Genomic DNA, 24,331 nt, shown 5'->3' with positions numbered 1-24,331 from the left:
TTTGGACTTTTTCTAATTCTATGATGTCCTTTTTATAGTGTGGGGCCCAGAACTGTACTCCGTACTCTAGGTGAGGTCTCACCAATGCTTTATATAGTGGCATAATTACCCTTGAGTCCCTAGTTTCCATTCCCCTCTTGATACATGCCAGAATTTTGTTGGCCTTTTTTGTAGCTACATTACAATGGGCACTACATCCTAGTTTGCTGTCTATTTGGACTCCTAGGTCCTTTTCAAGTATGGAATTACCCAGTTCCTCTCCGCTAAGGTTGTAACTTGCACACTGGTTGTGTCTCCCAAGGTGCATAACCTTACATTTATCTACATTGAACCTCATCTTTTTTTGCCCACTCATCTAGAATTGCAAAATCATTTTGAAGCATGGTGACATCTTCTGATGATTTGATGACTTTGCTAAGTTTTGTATCGTCCGCAAAGATGGATACATTGCTGAGTAACCCTATCCCAATATCGTTAATAAAAATGTTAAACAAAATGGGCCCCAAAACCGAACCCTGTGGCACTCCACTTAGTACCGGTATCATATCTGATACGGCACCATTCACAACCACTCTTTGTTCTCTATTACATAGCCAATTCCCTACCCATCTGCAGATATTTTCACCCAATCCTAGGTTCTCCATTTTATTAATCAATCTCTTGTGTGGGACAGTATCAAATGCTTTATCGAAATCTAGGAAAATCACATCTACAGCATTTCCATTATCGAGGTTTTTGCTAACCTCTTCATAGAACCCTAGTAGATTAGTTTGGCATGAACGATTTTTCACGAACCCATGTTGGTTAGCACTGAGTAGACAGTGATGATCTAAATATTCCTGGATACCATCCCTTAAAAATCCTTCAAATAGTTTACCCACAATTGATGTTAAACTAACGGGTCTGTAATTAGCGGGATCTTCCTTTTTTCCTTTTTTGAATATTGGCACTACCTCTGCTATTCTCCAATCTTTTGGTACTATACCTGACGATAGTGACTTGCTAAAGATATAATGTAGGGGGGTAGCTAGTTCATCCCTTAATTCCATTAATACCCTTGGATGAATCCCATCTGGCCTTGGTGACTTATTTGTTTTGAGTTTGCTTAGCCTCAGTATTATTTCCTTCGGCGTGAAATCTACAATGAGATCTGGCTTATTTGTCCCGTTTGTGGTAAATGTTCGTTCCACAGTCTGCTCTCCCTTAGTAAATACTGATGAGAAGAACTCATTTAACAGTTTTGCTTTTCCCTTGTCCTCGGTAACACTTTTTCCACTAGTATCAGTTAGTGGGCCTATGTTTTCCTTAATTAAACGTTTACTATTTATGTATTTAAAAAACTTCTTTGGGTTGGTTTTGCTTTCAGTGGCTATGCACTCTTCATATAATATTTTAGCTGCATTGATTACCCCTTTACAAGTTTTGTTTGATTCTTTGTATTTTGCGAACGCCTCCTCATTCAAGTTATTTTTATAGAATTTAAAGGCTCTGGTTTTATTGTTGATAGCTGACCTTACTTCTTTGTCCAACCATGGTGGCTTTTTTTTGTTGAATTTATAGAGGGGATGAGGTTACTCTAGATGCTATACCTGTGCTGTGATTACACCAGCCTAGACCCCTATGTACACAGTATAGGACTATGCAGCGCTATGTCTGTATATACAGTAAAGTACTATGCAGCGCTATGTCTCTATATACTATAGACGCTATACCTGTGCTGTGATAACACCAGCCTAGACCCCTATGTACACAGTATAGTACTATGCAGCGCTATGTCGGTATATACTATAGACGCTATACCTGTGCTGTGATAACACCAGCCTAGACCCCTATGTACACCAGTATAGTACTATGCAGCGCTATGTCGGTATATACAGTATAGTACTATGCAGCGCTATGTCTGTATATACAGTATAGTACTATGCAGCGCTATGTCTATATATACAGTATAGTACTATGCAGCGCTATGTCTGTATATACTATAGAGGTTATACCTGTGCTGTGATAACACCAGCCTAGACCCCTATGTACACCAGTATAGTACTATGCAGCACTATGTCTGTATATACTATAGAGGTTATACCTGTGCTGTGATAACACCAGCCTAGACCCCTATGTACACCAGTATAGTACTATGCAGCACTATGTCTGTATATACTATAGAGGTTATACCTGTGCTGTGATAACACCAGCCTAGACCCCTATGTACACCAGTATAGTACTATGCAGCACTATGTCTGTATATACTATAGATGCTATACCTGTGCTGTGATAACACCAGCCTAGACCCCTATGTACACCAGTATAGTACTATGCAGCGCTATGTCTGTATATACAGTATAGTACTATGCAGCGCTATGTCTGTATATACTATAGAGGTTATACCTGTGCTGTGATAACACCAGCCTAGACCCCTATGTACACCAGTATAGTACTATGCAGCACTATGTCTGTATATACTATAGAGGTTATACCTGTGCTGTGATAACACCAGCCTAGACCCCTATGTACACCAGTATAGTACTATGCAGCGCTATGTCGGTATATACACTATAGTACTATGCAGCGATATGTCTGTATATACTATAGATGCTATACCTGTGCTGTGATAACACCATCCTAGACCCCTATGTACACAGTATAGGACTATGCAGCGCTATGTCTATATATACAGTATAGTACTATGCAGCGCTATGTCTGTATATACTATAGACGTTATACCTGTGCTGTGATAACACCAGCCTAGACCCCTATGTACACCAGTATAGTACTATGCAGCGCTATGTCTGTATATACTATAGATGCTATACCTGTGCTGTGATAACACCAGCCTAGACCCCTATGTACACCAGTATAGTACTATGCAGCGCTATGTCTGTATATACAGTATAGTACTATGCAGCGCTATGTCTGTATATACAGTATATTACTATGCAGCGCTATGTCTGTATATACTATAGATGCTATACCTGTGCTGTGATAACACCAGCCTAGACCCCTATGTACACAGTATAGTACTATGCAGCGCTATGTCTATATATACAGTATAGTACTATGCAGCGCTATGTCTGTATATACTATAGAGGTTATACCTGTGCTGTGATAACACCAGCCTAGACCCCTATGTACACCAGTATAGTACTATGCAGCGCTATGTCTGTATATACCATATGATGCGTTAGTAACCCCTGGAACTCAGGAAGCTAGGCACAGTGAGGTGGATGCACTACATGCACCAGCGACACAGCAACAAATATTGCCTGCCCAGCTGTGACCGCTGTCTGTGCCCTCATCCTTTTACACCCATTCCTTTGTGTTTCATATAATAGGAATTGGGGAATGCTATGTGCTGGTGTAACGTCCTTCTCCCCTCGCTGCAGGTCCTGCAGGGCGCCGGACAGTCTTACAGATGCCTGGACTCCTACTATTACACCCAGGACAACTCCTTGCTGATCGTCCTGCACAACCCTATGAGCCCCTTCCGTCAGAGCCAGGAGACCTGGGACATGGCCCTCCACTCCAACGTCAGCTTCAGGTATCCTGTGTATTATTATTACCTCTAATGTACATGAAGCCAGAAGGTCTCCACAGCACTGTGCATGGGATAGGTCACACTACACGACGCCAGAAGGTCTCCACAGCCCCGTGCATGGGATATGTCACACTACACAACGCCAGAAGGTCTCCACAGCCCTGTGCATGGGATAGGTCACACTACACAACGCCAGAAGGTCTCCACAGCCCCGTGCATGGGATATGTCACACTACACAACGCCAGAAGGTCTCCACAGCCCTGTGCATGGGATAGGTCACACTACACAACGCCAGAAGGTCTCCACAGCCCCGTGCATGGGATATGTCACACTACACGATGCCAGAAGGTCTCCACAGCCCTGTGCATGGGATATGTCACACTACACAACGCCAGAGGGTGTCTACAGCCCTGTGCATGGGATAGGTCACACTACACAACGCCAGAAGGTCTCTACAGCCCTGTGCATGGGACAGGTCACACTACACGATGCCAGAAGGTCTCCACAGCCCTGTGCATGGGATATGTCACACTACACAACGCCAGAAGGTCTCCACAGCACTGTGCATGGGATAGGTCACAGTACACGACGCCAGAAGGTCTCCACAGCCCCGTGCATGGGATAGGTCACACTACACAACGCCAGAAGGTCTCCACAGCACTGTGCATGGGATAGGTCACACTACACAATGCCAGAAGGTCTCCACAGCCCTGTGCATGGGATAGGTCACACTACACAACGCCAGAAGGTCTCCACAGCACTGTGCATGGGATAGGTCACACTACACAACGCCAGAAGGTCTCCACAGCCCTGTGCATGGGATAGGTCACACTACACAACGCCAGAAGGTCTCCACAGCACTGTGCATGGGATAGGTCACACTACACAACGCCAGAAGGTCTCCACAGCCCCGTGCATGGGATAGGTCACACTACACAACGCCAGAAGGTCTCCACAGCACTGTGCATGGGATAGGTCACACTACACAACGCCAGAAGGTCTCCACAGCCCTGTGCATGGGATAGGTCACACTACACAACGCCAGAAGGTCTCCACAGCCCTGTGCATGGGATAGGTCACACTAAACGATGCCAGAAGGTCTCCACAGCACTGTGCATGGGATAGGTCACACTACACAACGCCAGAAGGTCTCCACAGCACTGTGCATGGCATAGGTCACACTACACAACGCCAGAAGGTCTCCACAGCCCCATGCATGGGATAGGTCACACTACACAACGCCAGAAGGTCTCCACAGCCCTGTGCATGGGATAGGTCACACTAAACGATGCCAGAAGGTCTCCACAGCACTGTGCATGGCATAGGTCACACTACACAACGCCAGAAGGTCTCCACAGCCCCGTGCATGGGATAGGTCACACTACACAACGCCAGAAGGTCTCCACACTCCTGTGCATGGGATAGGTCACACTACACGATGCCAGAAGGTCTCCACAGCCCTGTGCATGGGATAGGTCACACTACACAACACCAGAAGGTCTCCACAGCTCTGTGCATGGGATAGGTCACACTACACAATGCCAGAAGGTCTCCACAGCCCCGTGCATGGGATAGGTCACACTACAAAATTCCAGAAGGTCTCCACAGCCCCGTGCATGGCATAGGTCACACTACACTAAGCCAGAAGGGCTCCACAGCACTGTGCATGGGATAGGTCACACTACACTACGCCAGAAGGTCTCCACAGCACTGTGCATGGGATAGGTCACACTACACAACGCCAGAAGGTCTCCACAGCACTGTGCATGGCATAGGTCACACTACACTACGCCAGAAGGTCTCCACAGCACTGTGCATGGCATAGGTCACACTACACTACGCCAGAAGGTCTCCACAGCACTGTGCATGGCATAGGTCACACTACACAACGCCAGAAGGTCTCCACAGCACTGTGCATGGGATAAATCACACTACACAACGCCAGAAGGTCTCCACAGCCCCGTGCATGGCATAGGTCACACTACACAACGCCAGAAGGTCTCCACAGCCCTGTGCATGGGATAGGTCACACTACACTACGCCAGAAGGGCTCTACAGCACTGTGCATGGGATAGGTCACACTACACAACGCCAGAAGGGCTCCACAGCACTGTGCATGGGATATGTCACACTACACTACGCCAGAAGGTCTCCACAGCACTGTGCATGGGATAGGTCACACTACACAACGCCAGAAGGTCTCCACAGCACTGTGCATGGCATAGGTCACACTACACTACGCCAGAAGGTCTCCACAGCACTGTGCATGGCATAGGTCACACTACACAACGCCAGAAGGTCTCCACAGCACTGTGCATGGCATAGGTCACACTACACAACGCCAGAAGGTCTCCACAGCCCCGTGCATGGCATAGGTCACACTACACAATGCCAGAAGGTCTCCACAGCCCCGTGCATGGGATAGGTCACACTACACAAAGCCAGAAGGTCTCCACAGCACTGTGCATGGCATAGGTCACACTACACTACGCCAGAAGGTCTCCACAGCACTGTGCATGGCATAGGTCATACTACACAACGCCAGAAGGTCTCCACAGCACTGTGCATGGGATAGGTCACACTACACAACGCCAGAAGGGCTCCACAGCACTGTGCATGGGATAGGTCTCACTACACAACGCCAGAAGGGCTCCACAGCACTGTGCATGGGATAGGTCACACTACACAACGCCAGAAGGGCTCCACAGCACTGTGCATGGGATAGGTCACACTACACAACGCCAGAAGGGCTCCACAGCACTGTGCATGGGATAGGTCTCCCTACACAACGCCAGAAGGTCTCCACAGCCCTGTGCATGGCATAGGTCACACTACACAACCCCAGAAGGTCTCCACAGCCCCGTGCATCGGATATGTCACACTACACAACGCCAGAAGGTCTCCACAGCACTGTGCATGGGATAGGTCACACTACACAACGCCAGAAGGTCTCCACAGCACTGTGCATGGGATAGGTCACACTACACAACGCCAGAAGGTCTCCACAGCACTGTGCATGGGATAGGTCACACTACACAACGCCAGAAGGTCTCCACAGCACTGTGCATGGGATAGGTCACACTACACAACCCCAGAAGGTCTCCACAGCCCCGTGCATGGGATAGGTCACACTACACGATGCCAGAAGGGCTCCACAGCCCCGTGCATGGCATAGGTCACACTACACTACGCCAGAAGGGCTCCACAGCACTGTGCATGGGATAGGTCACACTACACAACGCCAGAAGGGCTCCACAGCACTGTGCATGGGATAGGTCACACTACACTACGCCAGAAGGTCTCCACAGCACTGTGCATGGGATAGGTCACACTACACAACGCCAGAAGGTCTCCACAGCACTGTGCATGGCCTAGGTCACACTACACTACGCCAGAAGGTCTCCACAGCACTGTGCATGGCATAGGTCACACTACACAACGCCAGAAGGTCTCCACAGCACTGTGCATGGGATAGGTCTCACTACACAACGCCAGAAGGGCTCCACAGCACTGTGCATGGGATAGGTCACACTACACAACGCCAGAAGGTCTCCACAGCACTGTGCATGGGATAGGTCACACTACACAACGCCAGAAGGGCTCCACAGCCCCGTGCATGGGATAGGTCACACTACACAACGCCAGAAGGTCTCCACAGCACTGTGCATGGGATAGGTCACACTACACAACGCCAGAAGGTCTCCACAGCCCCGTGCATGGGATAGGTCACACTACACAACGCCAGAAGGTCTCCACAGCCCCGTGCATGGGATATGTCACACTACACAACGCCAGAAGGTCTCCACAGCCCCGTGCATGGGATAGGTCACACTACACAACGCCAGAAGGTCTCCACAGCCCCGTACATGGCATAGGTCTCACTACACTACGCCAGAAGGTCTCCACAGCCCTGTTCATGGGATAGGTCTCACTACACTACGCCAGAAGGTCTCCACAGCCCTGTTCATGGGATAGGTCACACTACACAACGCCAGAAGGTCTCCACAGCCCCGTGCATGGGATAGGTCACACTACACGACGCCAGAAGGTCTCCACAGCCCCGTGCATGGGGTAGGTCACACTACACGACGCCAGAAGGTCTCCACAGCCCCGTTCATGGGATAGGTCACACTACACGACGCCAGAAGGTCTCCACAGCCCCGTGCATGGGATAGGTCACACTACACGACGCCAGAAGGTCTCCACAGCCCCGTGCATGGGATAGGTCACACTACACAACGCCAGAAGGTCTCCACAGCCCCGTGCATGGCATAGGTCACACTACACAATGCCAGAAGGGCTCCACAGCACTGTGCATGGGATAGGTCACACTACACGATGCTAGAAGGTCTCCACAGCCCTGTGCATGGGATATGTCACACTACACGATGGCAGAAGGTCTCCACAGCCCTGTGCATGGGATAGGTCACACTACACGATGCCAGAAGGTCTCCACAGCCCTGTGCATGGGATATGTCACACTACACGATGCCAGAAGGTCTCCACAGCCCTGTGCATGGGATAGGTCACACTACACGATGCCAGAAGGTCTCCACAGCCCTGTGCATGGGATATGTCACACTACACGATGCCAGAAGGTCTCCACAGCCCTGTGCATGGGATAGGTCACACTACACGATGCCAGAAGGTCTCCACAGCCCTGTGCATGGGATATGTCACACTACACGATGCCAGAAGGTCTCCACAGCCCTGTGCATGGGATAGGTCACACTACACGATGCCAGAAGGTCTCCACAGCCCTGTGCATGGGATAGGTCACACTACACACTCCATATGTACAAAGCCAATACAGCCAGTTAACAGTAATACATAATTACATAGAGAAAGCAGAAAGCGCCCTGAGTCCAAGAGCTGAAAATCCATAGCACTGTGGTCAGAAAGATTGAGGACAGAAGAGACATGGAATACACATGCTGGAGGGTTAGGAGGGGAGCAGAGTATTAAGGGTGATCCTAAAGGCTGGGTGGCAATCCGAGGGTACGTGGGCATTCCACAGGGTGACAGCGGGCACGTGGTAGGAGGTGATTCGGGCTGTCACCTGATATATCGGGCACACATACAGATTAGATATAGCGATACAGGGGTACACCTGTTGGAATAAGTAACGTGGGAGGATCCTGTTGTAGCTGGAATCAGACTCAGTGATCTTGTAAAGGTAAAGTTGCAGCCTGGTGCGTTCCTATTGGCGCGGTCCTCAGAACATGCATATACTGTAAGTGTCCATTGCCAGGCAGGATGTTCCCGGTGGGAATATATGTTCTTTTAGGTTTCAAGGACCCTATGGATCCCTCTATTAGAAACCCAAAGTTTACCCCGGCATTTACTAGAGGGTCCAATTATTTCAGAGATGGGTAACTCTCAAAAATAGCAGCCAATATGGGGACTGGTGGTTCTGGTGGATATACTGCAACTTTCTTTCTATAAATATGTCCCTAAAAACTGTAACATGACCAGGTTACTGTGTCCTTCATTCCCTCCGTTCTCCAGCATCCCGTACTACTGTACCACTGTGTCCTTCAATCCATCTGTTCTCCACCATCCCCGTACTACCACTGTGTCCTTCATTCCCTCCGTTCTCCAGCATCCCGTACTACTGTACCACTGTGTCCTTCATTCCATCTGCGCTGCACCATCCCGTACTACCACTGTGTCCTTCATTCCATCCGTGCTCCACCATCCCGTACTACCACTGTGTCCTTCATTCCCTCCGTTCTCCAGCATCCCGTACTACTGTACCACTGTGTCCTTCATTCCCTCTGTTCTCCAGCATCCCGTACTACTGTACCACTGTGTCCTTTATTCCATCCGTGCTGCACCATCCCGTACTACCACTGTGTCCTTCATTCCATCCGTGCTCCACCATCCCGTACTACTACTGTGTCCTTCATTCCCTCCGTTCTCCAGCATCCCGTACTACTGTACCACTGTGTCCTTCATTCCATCCGTGCTCCACCATCCCGTACTACCACTGTGTCCTTCATTCCATCCGCGCTCCACCATCCCGTACTACCACTGTGTCCTTCATTCCATCCGTGCTCCACCATCCCGTACTACCACTGTGTCCTTCATTCCATCCGCGCTGCACCATCCCATACTACCACTGTGTCCTTCATTCCATCCGTTCTCCAGCATCCCGTACTACTGTACCACTGTGTCCTTCAATCCATCCATTCTCCACCATCCCCGTACTACCACTGTGTCCTTCATGCTATCCATTCTCCCCCATACTACAACTGTGTCCTTCATCCTATCCGTTCTCCACCATCCCCGTACTACCGCTGTGTCCTTCATGTCATCCTTTCTCCACAATCCCGTACTACCACTGTGTCCATTATGCCATCCACTCCCTACCACCCCCCTACTACCACTGTGTCCTTCATGCCATCCGTTTCCCACAATCCCCATACTACCACTGTGTCCATTATGCCATCTACTCCCTACCATACCCCTACTACCACTGTGTCCTTCATCTCATCCATTCTCCACCACCCCTGTACTACCACTGTGTCCTTCATCCCATCCGTTCTCCACCATCCCTGTACTAGCACTGTGTCCTTCATCCCATCTCTTCTCCATCATCCCCATACTGGCACTGTGTCCTTCATCCCATTCACTCCCTACCATCCACCTACTATCATTGTGTCCTTCATGCCATCCACTTCTTACCATCTGCCTAATGTCACTGTGTCCTTCATGCCATCCACTCTCTACCATCCACCTACTACCACTGTTTCCTTCATGCCATCCACTCTCTCTACCGTCTATCTACTATCACTGTGTCCTTCATTCCATCTGTTCCCCACCATCCCAGTACTACCACAGTGTCCTTCATGCCATCCACTCCCTACTATCACTGTGTCCTTCATGTCATCCACTCTCTACCATCTACCTAATGTCACTGTGTCCTTTATGCCATCTACTGTTTACCATCCACCTACAATCAGTGTCCTTCATGCCATCCACTCCCTACCATCTGCCTAATGTCACTGTGTCCTTTATGCCATCCACTCTCTACCATCCACCTACTACCACTGTGTCCTTCATGCCATCCACTCTCTACCGTCTATCTACTATCACTGTGTCCTTCATTCCATCTGTTCTCCACCATCCCAGTACTACCACAGTGTCCTTCATGCCATCCACTCCCTACCATCCACCTACTATCACTGTATCCTTCATGCCATCCACTCCCTACCATCTGCCTAATGTCACGATGTCCTTCATGCCATCAACTCTCTACCATCCACCTACTATCACTGTGTCCTTCATGCCATCCACTGTCTACTATCTACGTAATGTCACTGTGTCCTTTATGCCATCCACTCTCTACCATCCACCTACTACCACTGTGTCCTTCATGCCATCCACTCTCTCTACCGTCTATCTACTATCACTGTGTCCTTCATTCCATCTGTTCTCCACCATCCCAGTACTACCACAGTGTCCTTCATGCCATCCACTCCCTACCATCCACCTACTATCACTGTGTCCTTCATGCCATCCACTCCCTACCATCTGCCTAATGTCACGATGTCCTTCATGCCATCAACTCTCTACCATCCACCTACTATCACTGTGTCCTTCATGCCATCCACTGTCTACTATCTACGTAATGTCACTGTGTCCTTCATGCCATCCACTCTACCATCCACCTACAGTACTATCACTGTGTCCTTCCTGACATCCGTTCTCCACCATCCTCGTACTGCCACTGTGTCCTTCATTTCATCTGTTTTCCACCATCCCCATACTGTAATGGGGTCCATTATGCCAAACACTTTACCATCTACCTAATGTCACTGTGTCCCTTATGCCATCCATTCTCCACCATTCCCATACTACCTCTGTCTTCTTTATGCCATCCGTTCTTCACAATCCCCTTACTACCACGGTGTCCATTATGCCATCCTCTCCCTACCAGCCACCTACTACCACTGTGTCGTTCATCCCGTCTGTTCTCCACCATCCCTGTACTGCCACTGTGTCCTTCATCTCATCCATTCTCCACCATCCCCGTACGTCCACTGAATTTTTCTTCCCATCCTTTCTCCCCATCCCTGTACTACCACTGTGTCCTTCATACCATCCGTTCTCCACAATTCCTGTACTACCACTGTGTCCTTCATCCCATCTGTTCTCCACCTTTCCCATACTACCACTGTGTCCTTCATGCCATCTGTTCTCCACCATCCCCATACTGCCACGGTGTCCATTATGCCATTCACTCCCTTCCATTCACCCCTACTATCACTATGTTCTTCATGCCATCCACTCTACCATCTATCTAATGTCACTGTGTCCTTCACTGTGTCCTTGTCCTATCACTGTGTTCTTCATGCCATCCACTCTCTGTCTACCTACTATCACTGTGTCCTTTATGCCATCCACTGTTTACCATCTACCTACTATCACTGTGTCCTTCATGCCACCCACTGTGTACCATCTACCTACTATCACTGTGTCCTTCATGCCATCCAATTTCTACTAATTATATTTTCCTAATGTCACTGTGTTATTCATGCCATCAACTTTCTGCAGTCTACGTACTTTCACTGTGTCCTTCATTCCATCTGTTCTTCACCATCCCAGTACTACCACTATGTCCTTCTTGTCATCCGATTTCCACAATCCCTGTACTATCACTGTGTCCATTATGCATCCACTCCCTACCATCTACCTACTATCGCTGTGTCCTTCACGCTGTCCGCCTACTATCGCTGTGTCCTTCACGCTGTCTGCCTACTAGCACTGTGCCCTTCACGTTGTCTGCCTACTAGCACTGTGCCCTTCACACTGTCTGCCTACTAGCACTGTGCCCTTCACGCTGTCTGCCTACTAGCATTGTGCCCTTCACGCTTTCTGCCTACTAGCACTGTGCCCTTCACGCTGTCTGCCTACTAGCACTGTGCCCTTCACGCTGTCTGCCTACTAGCACTGTGCCCTTCAGGCTGTCTGCCTACTAGCACTGTGCCCTTCAGGCTGTCTGCCTACTAGCACTGTGCCCTTCAGGCTGTCTGCCTACTAGCACTGTGCCCTTCACGCTGTCTGCCTACTAGCACTGTGCCCTTCACACTGTCTGCCTACTAGCACTGTGCCCTTCACGCTGTCTGCCTACTAGCACTGTGCCCTTCACGCTGTCTGCCTACTAGCACTGTGCCCTTCACGCTGTGCGTCTACTAGCACTGTGCCCTTCACGCTGTCCGCCTACTGTCGCTGTTTGCACATATCACAGTAAACGTGTTTGTTGCCCTCTCACAGAAATTACCTGGAGCTGGTGGCAGATTCTATCTCCAGCTGGGTGCAGGAGAAAGAGGCGAGGTATCAGGAGGAAAAGATGGTGAGAGAACTGGAAGCTCTGAAACAAGCTCAGGCCTCGCAGGACAGTGGTTTTGTCTCCAAGGACGTCTCTCCCAGCAGAAAGAAAGGCAGGAAATCCACCTCCCCGAAAAAATCTAAAAGTGAGTGCAGCACGGCTTGTCCTGTTCTCTGTCCGGGAATCAGGCAGAGCCGGCCCTAGCCTAAATGATGCCCTAGGCAAGATTTTGACTGTTGCCCCCTAGCACCGCCACTAGTTCCATCTCTGACCCTGCTCCCCTTTCCCAGCACCATCAACCCTCATCATAGCAGTCATCATTTTGGTGTCCCTACCCGCAATATTTTAAATAGAACCAGCGCACCCATTCGGTACCTTTTTAGCTGAAAATTCATCTTATTTGCAATGTTATGACCAGCACACACAAGGAGCTTCTGATGATTAAATTGATATGCAGCATGCCTATATTCTGTGTGCGACTGTGGCTGTACCTGCATACGGAATGCTATGTTACAGTAATTTCCATGAATACACTATTTCATATGCAGATACAGCCTCACTCACACACAGAATATAGGCATGCTGCATATCATTTTAATCAGCAGAAGCTGCTGATGTCCCTAGGCATTCCAAATGCCCTAGGCAATTGCCTAGTTGGCCTATGCCTAAGGCCGGCTCTGGAATCAGGGGTATAACTGCTTATAACAAACCATAGGCACAGAAGGTGTTTGCGCTCAGGCTGTGCCCTCTGTCATCTATCCCATGTTACTTCTTCCTGCTCCTCAGAGTTACAGGCTCCACCTGGTTTCCTGCTGGTTACATGCTACAGGGTGCCCAGGAACCAGGGACTAGTAAGAGGGAAGCTATCATCAGAGTCTCCGGAAACCAGGGGTGTCTGGGAACCAGGGGTATAGCTGGTAAGGGGGTGTCTGGGAACCAGGGGTATAGCTGGTAAGAGGGTGCCTGGGAACCAGGGGTATAGCTGGTAAGAGGGTGCCCGGGAACCAGGGGTATAGCTGGTAAGAGGGTGTCTGGGAACCAGGGGTATAACTGGTAAGAGGGTGCCTGGGAACCAGGGGTATAGCTGGTAAGGGGGTGCCCGGGAACCAGGGGTATAGCTGGTAAGGGGGTGTCTGGGAACCAGGGGTATAGCTGGTAAGGGGGTGCCTGTGAACCAGGGGTATAGCTGGTAAGGGGGTGCCTGGGAACCAGGGGTATAACTAGTAAGAGGGTGCCTGGGAACCAGGGGTATAACTGGTAAGAGGGTGCCTGGGAACCAGGGGTATAGCTGGTAAGGTGGTGCCTGGGAACCAGGGGTATAGCTGGTAAGAGGGTGCCCGGGAACCAGGGGTATAGCTGGTAAGAGGGTGCCTGGGAACCAGGGGTATAGCTGGTAAGCGGGTGCCTGGGAACCAGGGGCATTGCTAGAATAAGAACAAAAGGGCCTGTGCAGTGTGACTAACAGTGGAGTTGTGCAGTGTGAATAGCAAGTTGCTCTATGCAATGTAACTAGTAAGAGGCTCTGTGCAGTGTGACTGTTAAGTGACTCTGTGCAGTCTGGCTGGCAGTGGAGCTGTGCAGTGTGTTAAGTAACTGGCTCTGTGCAATGCGATTAGTAAGTGGCTATGCATTGTGTCTGACAGTGGAGCTGTGCAGTGTGACTGGCAGTGGAGATGTGCAATGTGACTAGTAAGTGACTCTGAGCATTGGGGATAGCAGTGTATCTGTGCAGTTTGACTCTGTGCGGTGTCGCTGGCAGTGGAGCTGTACATTTGCGACTGGTAAGTGGTTCTGTGCAGTGACTGGCAGTGGAGCTGTGTAGTGTGACTGGTAAGTGTCTCTGCATTGTGGATGGTAGTGGAGCTGTGCAACTTGACTAGTTTGTGGCTCAGTGCAGTGTGGCTGGCAATAGAGCTGTGCAGTATGGATTGTAAGTGGCTCTGTGCAGTTTGGCTGGTAGTGGAGATGTGCAGTGTGTCTAGTAGGTGGCCCTGTGCAATGTGACTGGTAAGTGGTTCTATGCAGTGTGGCTGGCATTTGAGCTGTGCAGTGTGAATAAAAAGTGGTGCTGTGCACTGTGACTAGTAAGTGTGGCTGGTAGTAGAGCTGTGCAGTATGACTAAAAAGTGGCTCTGTGCAGTGTGGCTGGCAGTGGAGCTGTGCAATGTGACTAGTAAATGATTTTGTGCAGTGTGGCTGACAGTGCAGCTGTGCAGTGGGACTAATAGGTGACTCTGTGAAGTGTGGCTTGCAGTGAAGCCATGCAGTATGATTAGTAAGTGACTCTGTGCAGTGTGAATAGTGAGGATCTGCACAATGTGGCTTGTAGTGCAGTTGGGCAGTGTGACTAGTATAATATGGCTCTATGCAGTGTGGCTGGCAGTGTATTTGTGCATTGTGAATAGTAACTAGCTCTGTGCAGTGTGACTAGAATTCACTTTGTGTAGTGTGGCTTGCAGTGGAGCTTTGCAGTCTGACTACTAATTGACTATGCAATGTGACTGGCAGTGTAGCTGTGCAGTGTGACTAATAAGTGGCTCTGTCCAATGTCGCTGGCAGTGGAATTCTGCAGTGTGAATAGCAACTGGCTCAATGCAGTGTGACTGGCAGTGGAGCTGTGCAGTGTGACTAGTAAGTGGCTCTGTGCACTGTGGCTGACAGTGGAGCTGTGCAGTGTGACTAATAAGTGGCTCTGTGCAGTGTGGCTGGTTTATTGCATGTGGACCTTTTGGGGTAGACCTATGGGCTGTCTATGTAGGCTGTGACTGTCAGTGGAGCTGTGCAGTTAGACTACTAGGTGACTCTGCAGTGTGGCTGGCAGTGGAGATGTGCAGTGTGACTACTAAGTGGCTCTGTCCAGTGTTGCTGGCAGTGGAATTGTACTGTGTGAATAGTAACTGGCTCTATGCAGTGGAGCTGTGCTTTGTGACTGGTACGTTGCTCTGTGCAGCGTGGCTGGCAGTGGAGCTGTGCAATGTGAATAGTAAGTGGCTCTGTGCAGTGTGGCTGGCAGTAGAGATGGGCTGTGTGACTACTAAGTGGCTCTGTGCAGTGTGGCTGGCAATGGAGATATGCAGTGTGACTAGTAAGTGGCTCTGTGCAGTGTGTTTTGCAGTAAGGCTGTGCAGTGTGACTAGTAAGTTTCTCTGTGCAGTATGGCTGTTAGTGGAGCTGTGCATTATAACTAATAATTGGTTCTGTGTAGTGTGGCTGGCAGTGGAGCTGTGCAATGTGACTAGTGAATGGATCCATGCAGTGTAACTAGTAAGAGGCTTTGTGCAGTGGAGTTTGAATAATATATGTCTCTATGCAGTGTGGCTGGCAGTGTAATTGTGTATTGTGAATAGTAACTAGCTCTGTGCAGTGAGACTAGAATTCAACCTACTAATTGACTATGCATTGTGGGTGGGAGTGGAGTTGTGCAGTGTGAATAGTAACTAGCACTATGCAGTGTGATTGACTGTGTAGCTGTGCAGTGTGACTAGTAAGTGGCTATGTGCAGTGTGGCTGACAGTGGCTCTGTGCAGTGTGACGAATAAGTGGCTCTGTGCAGTGTGACTGGCAGTGGGGCAGTGCCGTATGACTATTAAGAGGCTCTGAGCAGTGTGGCTGGCAGTGAAGCTGTGCAGTGTGAGTCATAAATGGCTCTATGCAGTGTGACTAGTAAGTGGCTCTGTACACTGTGACTGGCAGTGGAGATGTGCAGTTAGACTAGTAGGTGACTATGCAGTGTGACTAGCAGTGGAGCTGTGCAGTGTGACTGGTAAGTGGCTTTGTGCAGTGTGACTAGTAAGTGACTGTGCAGTGTGACTAGTAAGTGGCTCTGTACACTGTGACTGGCAGTGGAGATGTACACTGTGACTGGCAGTGGAGCTGTACACTGTGACTGGCAGTGGAGCTGTGCAGTTAGACTAGTAGGTGACTAGGCAGTGTGACTAGCAGTGGAGCTGTGCAGTGTGACTAGTAAGTGACTGTGCAGTGTGACTGGTAAGTGGCTTTGTGCAGTGTGACTAGTAAGTGGCTCTGTACACTGTGACTGGCAGTGGAGCTGTGCAGTTAGACTAGTAGGTGACTATGCAGTGTGACTAGCAGTGGAGCTGTGCAGTGTGACTGGTAAGTGACTTTGTGCAGTGTGACTAGTAAGTGACTGTGCAGTGTGACTAGTAAGTGGCTCTGTACACTGTGACTGGCAGTGGAGCTGTACACTGTGACTGGCAGTGGAGCTGTACACTGTGACTGGCAGTGGAGCTGTGCAGTTAGACTAGTAGGTGACTATGCAGTGTGACTAGCAGTGGAGCTGTGCAGTGTGACTAGTAAGTGACTGTGCAGTGTGACTGGTAAGTGGCTTTGTGCAGTGTGACTAGTAAGTGGCTCTGTACACTGTGACTGGCAGTGTAGCTGTACACTGTGACTGGCAGTGGAGCTGTGCAGTTAGACTAGTAGGTGACTATGCAGTGTGACTAGCAGTGGAGCTGTGCAGTGTGACTGGTAAGTGGCTTTGTGCAGTGTGACTAGTAAGTGACTGTGCAGTGTGACTAGTAAGTGGCTCTGTACACTGTGACTGGCAGTGGAGATGTACACTGTGACTGGCAGTGGAGCTGTACACTGTGACTGGCAGTGGAGCTGTGCAGTTAGACTAGTAGGTGACTATGCAGTGTGACTAGCAGTGGAGCTGTGCAGTGTGACTAGTAAGTGACTGTGCAGTGTGACTGGTAAGTGGCTCTGTACACTGTGACTGGCAGTGGAGCTGTGCAGTTAGACTAGTAGGTGACTCTATGCAATGTAAAACCAAAAAAGGATAGAAAAGTCCCAAGGCGCAATCTCAGAGACCCTGCTGCCACAATATTGATGGAGATTCACTGCAGTATCTCCTTTTGCAGAATTGTAGAAAAGAATAATATTGAAGGCGCGTAACTCCGTAGTATGGTTTGTGATTCCAGTGATGATAAACCGTGTTGTGGGGTAAAAGATATATAGAGCAAGGTGTCAGTCCTCTATTCGAAAGACACTGAATTTTTCACATAGAGAGGATAATGGTGCGCACCATACTCACACTTGGAGTGGTTTATAGACTCCTATAAAGGTTTCTTTTATGGTGAGGTCTGCGATTGGAATATTTTCATCCAAATGTCCCTCGTTGCAAGTTTTATGGAAATAGATAAATAAGAAGAACCATAAGTTTTATACTTATTTAAAAAACCAATGACTAGGAGGATAGCGGGAACCAATAAGGCGTACCGAACTCACTAGTAAGCATGCTCTGATGTGTATGTAAAGGTATCTTTTTATAAGGATCACCAGAAGTGTGGTCTTCTATATTCTATTATCATGCGTACCGTACTTATGATGGTACTCCTATCAAGGTATCTTTTCTAAGCGTTATCCTCTGAATGCTCCCATAGACTGGCTCAAATCACGAGCAGTGCATGAAAACAAAGGTGGAGGCCGTCTTAGTAATAAAAGGTGCTTTTTATTTTTAAAAAACAAATAAAAACAAAATACCTTAAGGATGCCCTTATCGGAATAAGGGCATCTCACAAGAGTTGAAAAAGACAGCAGAGGCTGTCGAAACGCGTTGGAAACAGAGTGACTGAGCCCTACAACTCTTGTGAGATGCCCTTATTCCGATAAGGGCATCCTTAAGGTATTTTGTTTTTATTTGTTTTTTAAAAATAAAAAGCACCTTTTAGTACTAAGACGGCCTCCACCTTTACATACACATCAGTGCATGCTTACTAGTGAGTTCGGTACGCCTTATTGGTTCCCGCTATCCTCCTAGTCATTGGTTTTTTAAATAAGTATAAAACTTATGGTTCTTCTTATTTATCTATTTCCATAAAACTTGCAACGAGGGACATTTGGATGAAAATATTCCAATCGCAGACCTCACCATAAAAGAAACCTTTATAGGAGTCTATAAACTACTCCAAGTGTGAGTATGGTGCGCACCATTATCCTCTCTATGTGAAAAATTCAGTGTCTGTCGAATAGAGGACTGACACATTGCTCTATATATCTTTTACCCCACAACACGGTTTATCATCACTGGAATCACAAACCATACTACGGAGTTAAGCGCCTCTACGACTCTATGCAATGTGGCTGGCAGTGGAGATGTGCAGTGTGACTGGTAAGTGGCTCTGTGCAGTGTGGCTGGTTTATTTTGGGGTAGACCTATGGGCGGTCTCTGTAGGCTGTGTAGATCTATCGGCCGCACTCAGTGTATCACCCTGTATTTCCTGCACCGGGATCCCTGCGCAGTGCTTAGTATCGGCACCTGGAGAGTTGCAGGCTGCACATACAGACCTAGCACTGTGCACACACAATGTGTCCCAGTTATCTCCTGACATTTCCCCAGGTCCGAGGGGCAGCAGCTCCAGATCGGGAAGTCGGGGAGAAGAAGCAGCGACCCCAGACACAGACAAGGACTTATTTTTGCGGGAGGACTCTCTGAAGGTGAGCAACACAATGGGAACCCCGTTACAGCTACAGGTGCGCAGATATGATACCACTTACTGGGCATCTCCCCAGGCGGCGTTACCCCCGGTCTACTGACGGTGTCAGGGCCCAGGGGCAGCTGGTGGCAGAGTACAGTACGTTCGTGTCATTCAGCGGTGTCCAATCACATACTGTACAGGGCAGAATATGGCAGTGGTCCTAACGGGCATCTTAGTGCGAGAAATGGGACGATCACGTGTCGCTCACACCCAGCCCTGGAAGTTACACTGGGAGGGGGGTGAATTGCTTACATGTGATGGTTGTACCTTCTCCTCCGCAGGCCTGGAAGATGGAACAGGACCGTATACAGGAGGAGGAACGCCTTAAACTGGAAAAGAAAGCCACGAAGCTCAGCAAGTCGGGCGGCAGGAAGAAGGGAAGGAGCAGAGAGCGCACAGAGTCCCGGGAAGGGAAGGGATCCCCCGGCAGCAACAACAAGACCATGACGGAAAATGATACGTATGAGGAACAGAAATCACCGGGGCCCGTTCCTGGTACACTGGACAAACCCGCTGCACCCCGTGAGGACGATTTCAGAGTAAGTGGCATGGGATAGGGCTCCTGGGCTCAGACTCACCCACCTGTGGATCCATCTTCTCACTGGAACACAGACTCCTTATCCTGGTTCTCCACAGCCCGGTACCTCTGTAACCGCATTACCCACACCCAGGACTGCCATCATCCGCTGGGAAAACCGTGACCCTCTAGCAGATCCGGTCCCATCACCGGAGATTATACAGGGGGGGTTCTGGGAGCCGCAGCTTGTGCCCTATGAGAGTGCGACCTCTTATTCTTTATGTCCTTAGTTTATAGGGTACGACATGGGGGACAGTTTGATCCAGGTCTCCGGGAGCTGCCGCTGCCTCTACCCGACGGATGGAGGGCAGATCCAGGTGGAACACACGCATTTTGAGAAAGGTGAGAGGGGCCGCTGTGTGATGCGGAGGGGATGTTACATACAGGGGTATATGCTGTATACACAGTCACATTCCCAGCACACGCAATAACCCAGGAACCCCCCATCCTACATACAGGGAGCATGATTACACTGCGTGTTCCATACATGTATAATTCTCTGCTCTTATCAGGTTCTTCCTATGTAAAACTGAAACTACTGAAAGACGGACACAACTTTCTGCTTCATATCATCAACCCCAAGAACATGACGCCGGAGGCGCAGGAGGACGTTCTACCACTGGAAGGTTTGTGTGGTCAGGTATACAGGTGTATACCCGCAGCCCAGGACCACCAGTATAAGGGGAAGGGGATAATACAGGTGTATACCCGCAGCCCAGGACCACCAGTATAAGGGGAAGGGGGTAATACAGGTGTATACCCGCAGCCCAGGACCACCAGTATAAGGGAGAGGGGGTAATACAGGTGTATACCCGCAGCCCAGGACCACCAGTATAAGGGGAAGGGGGTAATACAGGTGTATACCCGCAGCCCAGGACCACCAGTATAAGGGGAAGGGGGTGATACAGGTGTATACCCGCAGCCCAGGACCACCAGTATAAGGGGAGGGGGTAATACAGCTGTATACCCGCAGCCCAGGACCACCAGTATAAGGGGAAGGGGGTGATACAGGTGTATACCCACAGCCCAGGACCACCAGTATAAGGGGAAGGGGATAATACACGTGTATACCCGCAGCCCAGGACCACCAGTATAAGGGGAGGGGGTAATACAGGTGTACACCTGCAGCCCAGGACCACCAGTATAAGGGGAGGGGGTAATACAGGTGTACACCTGCAGCCCAGGACCACCAGTATAAGGGAGAGGGGGTAATACAGGTGTATATCCACAGCCCAGGACCACCAGTATAAGGGGAGGGGGTAATACAGGTGTATACCCGCAGCCCAGGACCACCAGTATAAGGGGAAGGAGGTAATACAGGTGTATACCCGCAGCCCAGGACCACCAGTATAAGGGAGAGGGGGTAATACAGGTGTATATCCACAGCCCAGGACCACCAGTATAAGGGGAGGGGGTAATACAGGTGTATACCCGCAGCCCAGGACCACCAGTATAAGGGGAAGGAGGTAATACAGGTGTATACCCGCAGCCCAGGACCACCAGTATAAGGGGAAGGGGATAATACACGTGTATACCCGCAGCCCAGGACCACCAGTATAAGGGGAGGGGGTAATACAGGTGTACACCTGCAGCCCAGGACCACCAGTATAAGGGGAGGGGGGAATACAGGTGTACACCTGCAGCCCAGGACCACCAGTATAAGGGAGAGGGGGTAATACAGGTGTATATCCACAGCCCAGGACCACCAGTATAAGGGGAGGGGGTAATACAGGTGTATACCCGCAGCCCAGGACCACCAGTATAAGGGGAGGGGGTAATACAGGTGTATACCCGCAGCCCAGGACCACCAGTATAAGGGGAAGGGGGTGATACAGGTGTATACCCGCAGCTCAGGACCTCCAGTATAAGGGGAAGGGGGTGATACAGGTGTATACCCGCAGCCCAGGACCACCAGTATAAGGGGAGGGGGTAATACAGGTGTATACCCGCAGCCCAGGACCACCAGTATAAGGGGAGGGGGTAATACAGGTGTATACCCGCAGCCCAGGACCACCAGTATAAGGGGAAGGGGGTAATACAGGTGTATACCCGCAGCCCAGGACCACCAGTATAGGGGGAAGGGGGTGATACAGGTGTATACCCGCAACTCAGGACCTCCAGTATAAGGGGAAGGGGGTGATACAGGTGTATACCCGCAGCCCAGGACCACCAGTATAAGGGAGGGGGTAATACAGGTGTACACCCGCAGCCCAGGACCACCAGTATAAGGGGAGGGGGTAATACAGGTGTATACCCGCAGCCCAGGACCACCAGTATAAGGGGAAGGGGGTGATACAGGTGTATACCCGCAGCTCAGGACCTCCAGTATAAGGGGAAGGGGGTGATACAGGTGTATACCCGCAGCCCAGGACCACCAGTATAAGGGGAAGGGGGTGATACAGGTGTATACTTGCAGCCCAGGACCACCAGTATAAGGGGAAGGGGATAATACAGGTGTATACCCGCAGCTCAGGACCACCAGTATAAGGGGAAGGAGGTAATACAGGTGTATACCCGCAGCTCAGGACCTCCAGTATAAGGGGAAGGGGGTAATACAGGTGTATACCCGCAGCCCAGGACCACCAGTATAAGGGGAAGGGGGTAATACAGGTGTATACTTGCAGCCCAGGACCACCAGTATAAGGGGAAGGGGATAATACACGTGTATACCCGCAGCCCAGGACCACCAGTATAAGGGGAGGGGGTAATACAGGTGTATACCCGCAGCCCAGGACCACCAGTATAAGGGGAAGGGGATAATACAGGTGTATACCCGCAGCTCAGTAATATCAGTATAGGGGAATAATACAGGTGTATACCCGCAGCCCAGTAATATCAGTATAGGGGATAGTACAGGTGTATACCCTCAGCCCAGTAATACCAGTATAGGGAATAGTAGAGGTGTATACTCGCAGCCCAGTAATATCAGTATAGGCGATAGTACAGGTGTATACCCGCAGCCCAGTAATATCAGTATAAGCGATAGTACAGGTGTATACCCGCAGCCCAGTAATATCAGTATAGGGGATAATACAGGTGTATACCCGCAGCCCAGTAATATCAGTATAGGGGATAATACAGGTGTATACCCGCAGCCTAGTAATATCAGTATAGGGGATAATACAGGTGTATACCCGCAGCCCAGTAATATCAGTATAGGGGATAGTACAGGTGTATACCCGCAGCCCAGTAATATCAGTATAGGGGGGATACAGATGTGACCTGGAGGTAGTGGGTGGTCCGTGGCGCTGTAGATAATTGGCGTGGCCCTTAGTATGATGAGGATGCTCCCGGTGACACCTGCATCCTCCATTCCCAGGGAATCCGGTCACCAGGAACACGCGTGTCTCTGAGTTTGGGTCGTTCTCGGCGACGCTGCAGAGCCGGATTCAGCTGTCATTCAGTCATTACGGAGCCTCTGGCCGAGGACCAGGTGACTATTTCGAGCTTATGTCCTGATCTGTGAAATTCACTATTTTGTGACCGATCTAAGATTTGTGTGTCTTTGGTTTGTTCCTGATTTTTCTCAGAGATTTGTACTTACCTAGGAGTTACACTGAACAGTAGGTTCTTGTTCGGGGACTGATCAGCTAAGCGTTTGTAATCAGCTCTGACATTGTTACTGTGCATTTGAGATAGAACCTTGCGACTGAATACTCCGCCCTGCGACTGGCTCCTCCTCCCTGCGACTGACTCCTCCTCCCTGCGACTGGCTCCTCCTCCCTGCGACTGGCTCCTCCTCCCTGCGACTGACTCCTCCGCCCTGCGACTGAATCCTCCGCCACCCCTGCCGACGGAGTCCGCCACCCCTGCCGACAGAGTCCGCCACCCCTGCCGACGGAGTCCGCCACCCCTGCCGACGGAGTCCGCCACCCACTCCTCCACCCCTGCGACGGACTCCTCCACCCCTGCGACGGACTCCTCCACCCACTCCTCCACCCCTGCGACGGACTCCTCCACCCACTCCTCCACCCCTGCGACGGACTCCTCCACCCACTCCTCCACCCCTGCGACGGACTCCTCCACCCACTCCTCCACCCCTGCGACGGACTCCTCCACCCACTCCTCCACCCCTGCGACGGACTCCTCCACCCACTCCTCCACCCACTCCTCCACCCCTGCGACGGACTCCTCCACCCCTGCGACGGACTCCTCCACCCACTCCTCCACCCCTGCGACGGACTCCTCCACCCACTCCTCCACCCCTGCGACGGACTCCTCCACCCCTGCGACGGAATCCGCCACCCTGTGACGAGGCGCAGACATATGTAATGGTTCTAGTAGTGCCGCACGGAGGACCGAGGAGGTGGCTACATCTGTGCCCTGCCGTACAGGTCTCCGTACAGAACATGGTGACGAATGATATAATTGAATGAGGCCGTCTCTCCCT

At 50.3% G+C, this 24,331-nt stretch overlaps 1 protein-coding gene across 4 annotated transcripts in view; it reads left to right on the top strand.

The window, feature by feature from the left end:
• Positions 1-24,331, top strand: part of SPAG17 (sperm associated antigen 17) — a 274,209-nt gene that overhangs the window by 190,348 nt on the left and 59,530 nt on the right. For all 4 annotated transcript variants that reach the window (XM_083171479.1, XM_083171477.1, XM_083171480.1 and 1 more), the window contains 7 exons: positions 3,381-3,535; positions 12,813-13,012; positions 19,226-19,323; positions 19,646-19,903; positions 20,172-20,283; positions 20,454-20,567; positions 23,261-23,374. In XM_083171479.1, the coding sequence (XP_083027605.1) occupies positions 3,381-3,535; positions 12,813-13,012; positions 19,226-19,323; positions 19,646-19,903; positions 20,172-20,283; positions 20,454-20,567; positions 23,261-23,374 (1,051 nt within the window). The remainder of the gene's footprint in view (positions 1-3,380; positions 3,536-12,812; positions 13,013-19,225; positions 19,324-19,645; positions 19,904-20,171; positions 20,284-20,453; positions 20,568-23,260; positions 23,375-24,331) is intronic.

This window comes from Crinia signifera, chromosome 2 (genome assembly GCF_055691185.1).
Source record: "Crinia signifera chromosome 2, ASM5569118v1, whole genome shotgun sequence".
NCBI classification, from domain to species: Eukaryota; Metazoa; Chordata; class Amphibia; order Anura; family Myobatrachidae; genus Crinia; species Crinia signifera.
Note: the sequence above shows the minus strand (reverse complement) of the source record. Positions and strands in the feature narration are given on the sequence as shown.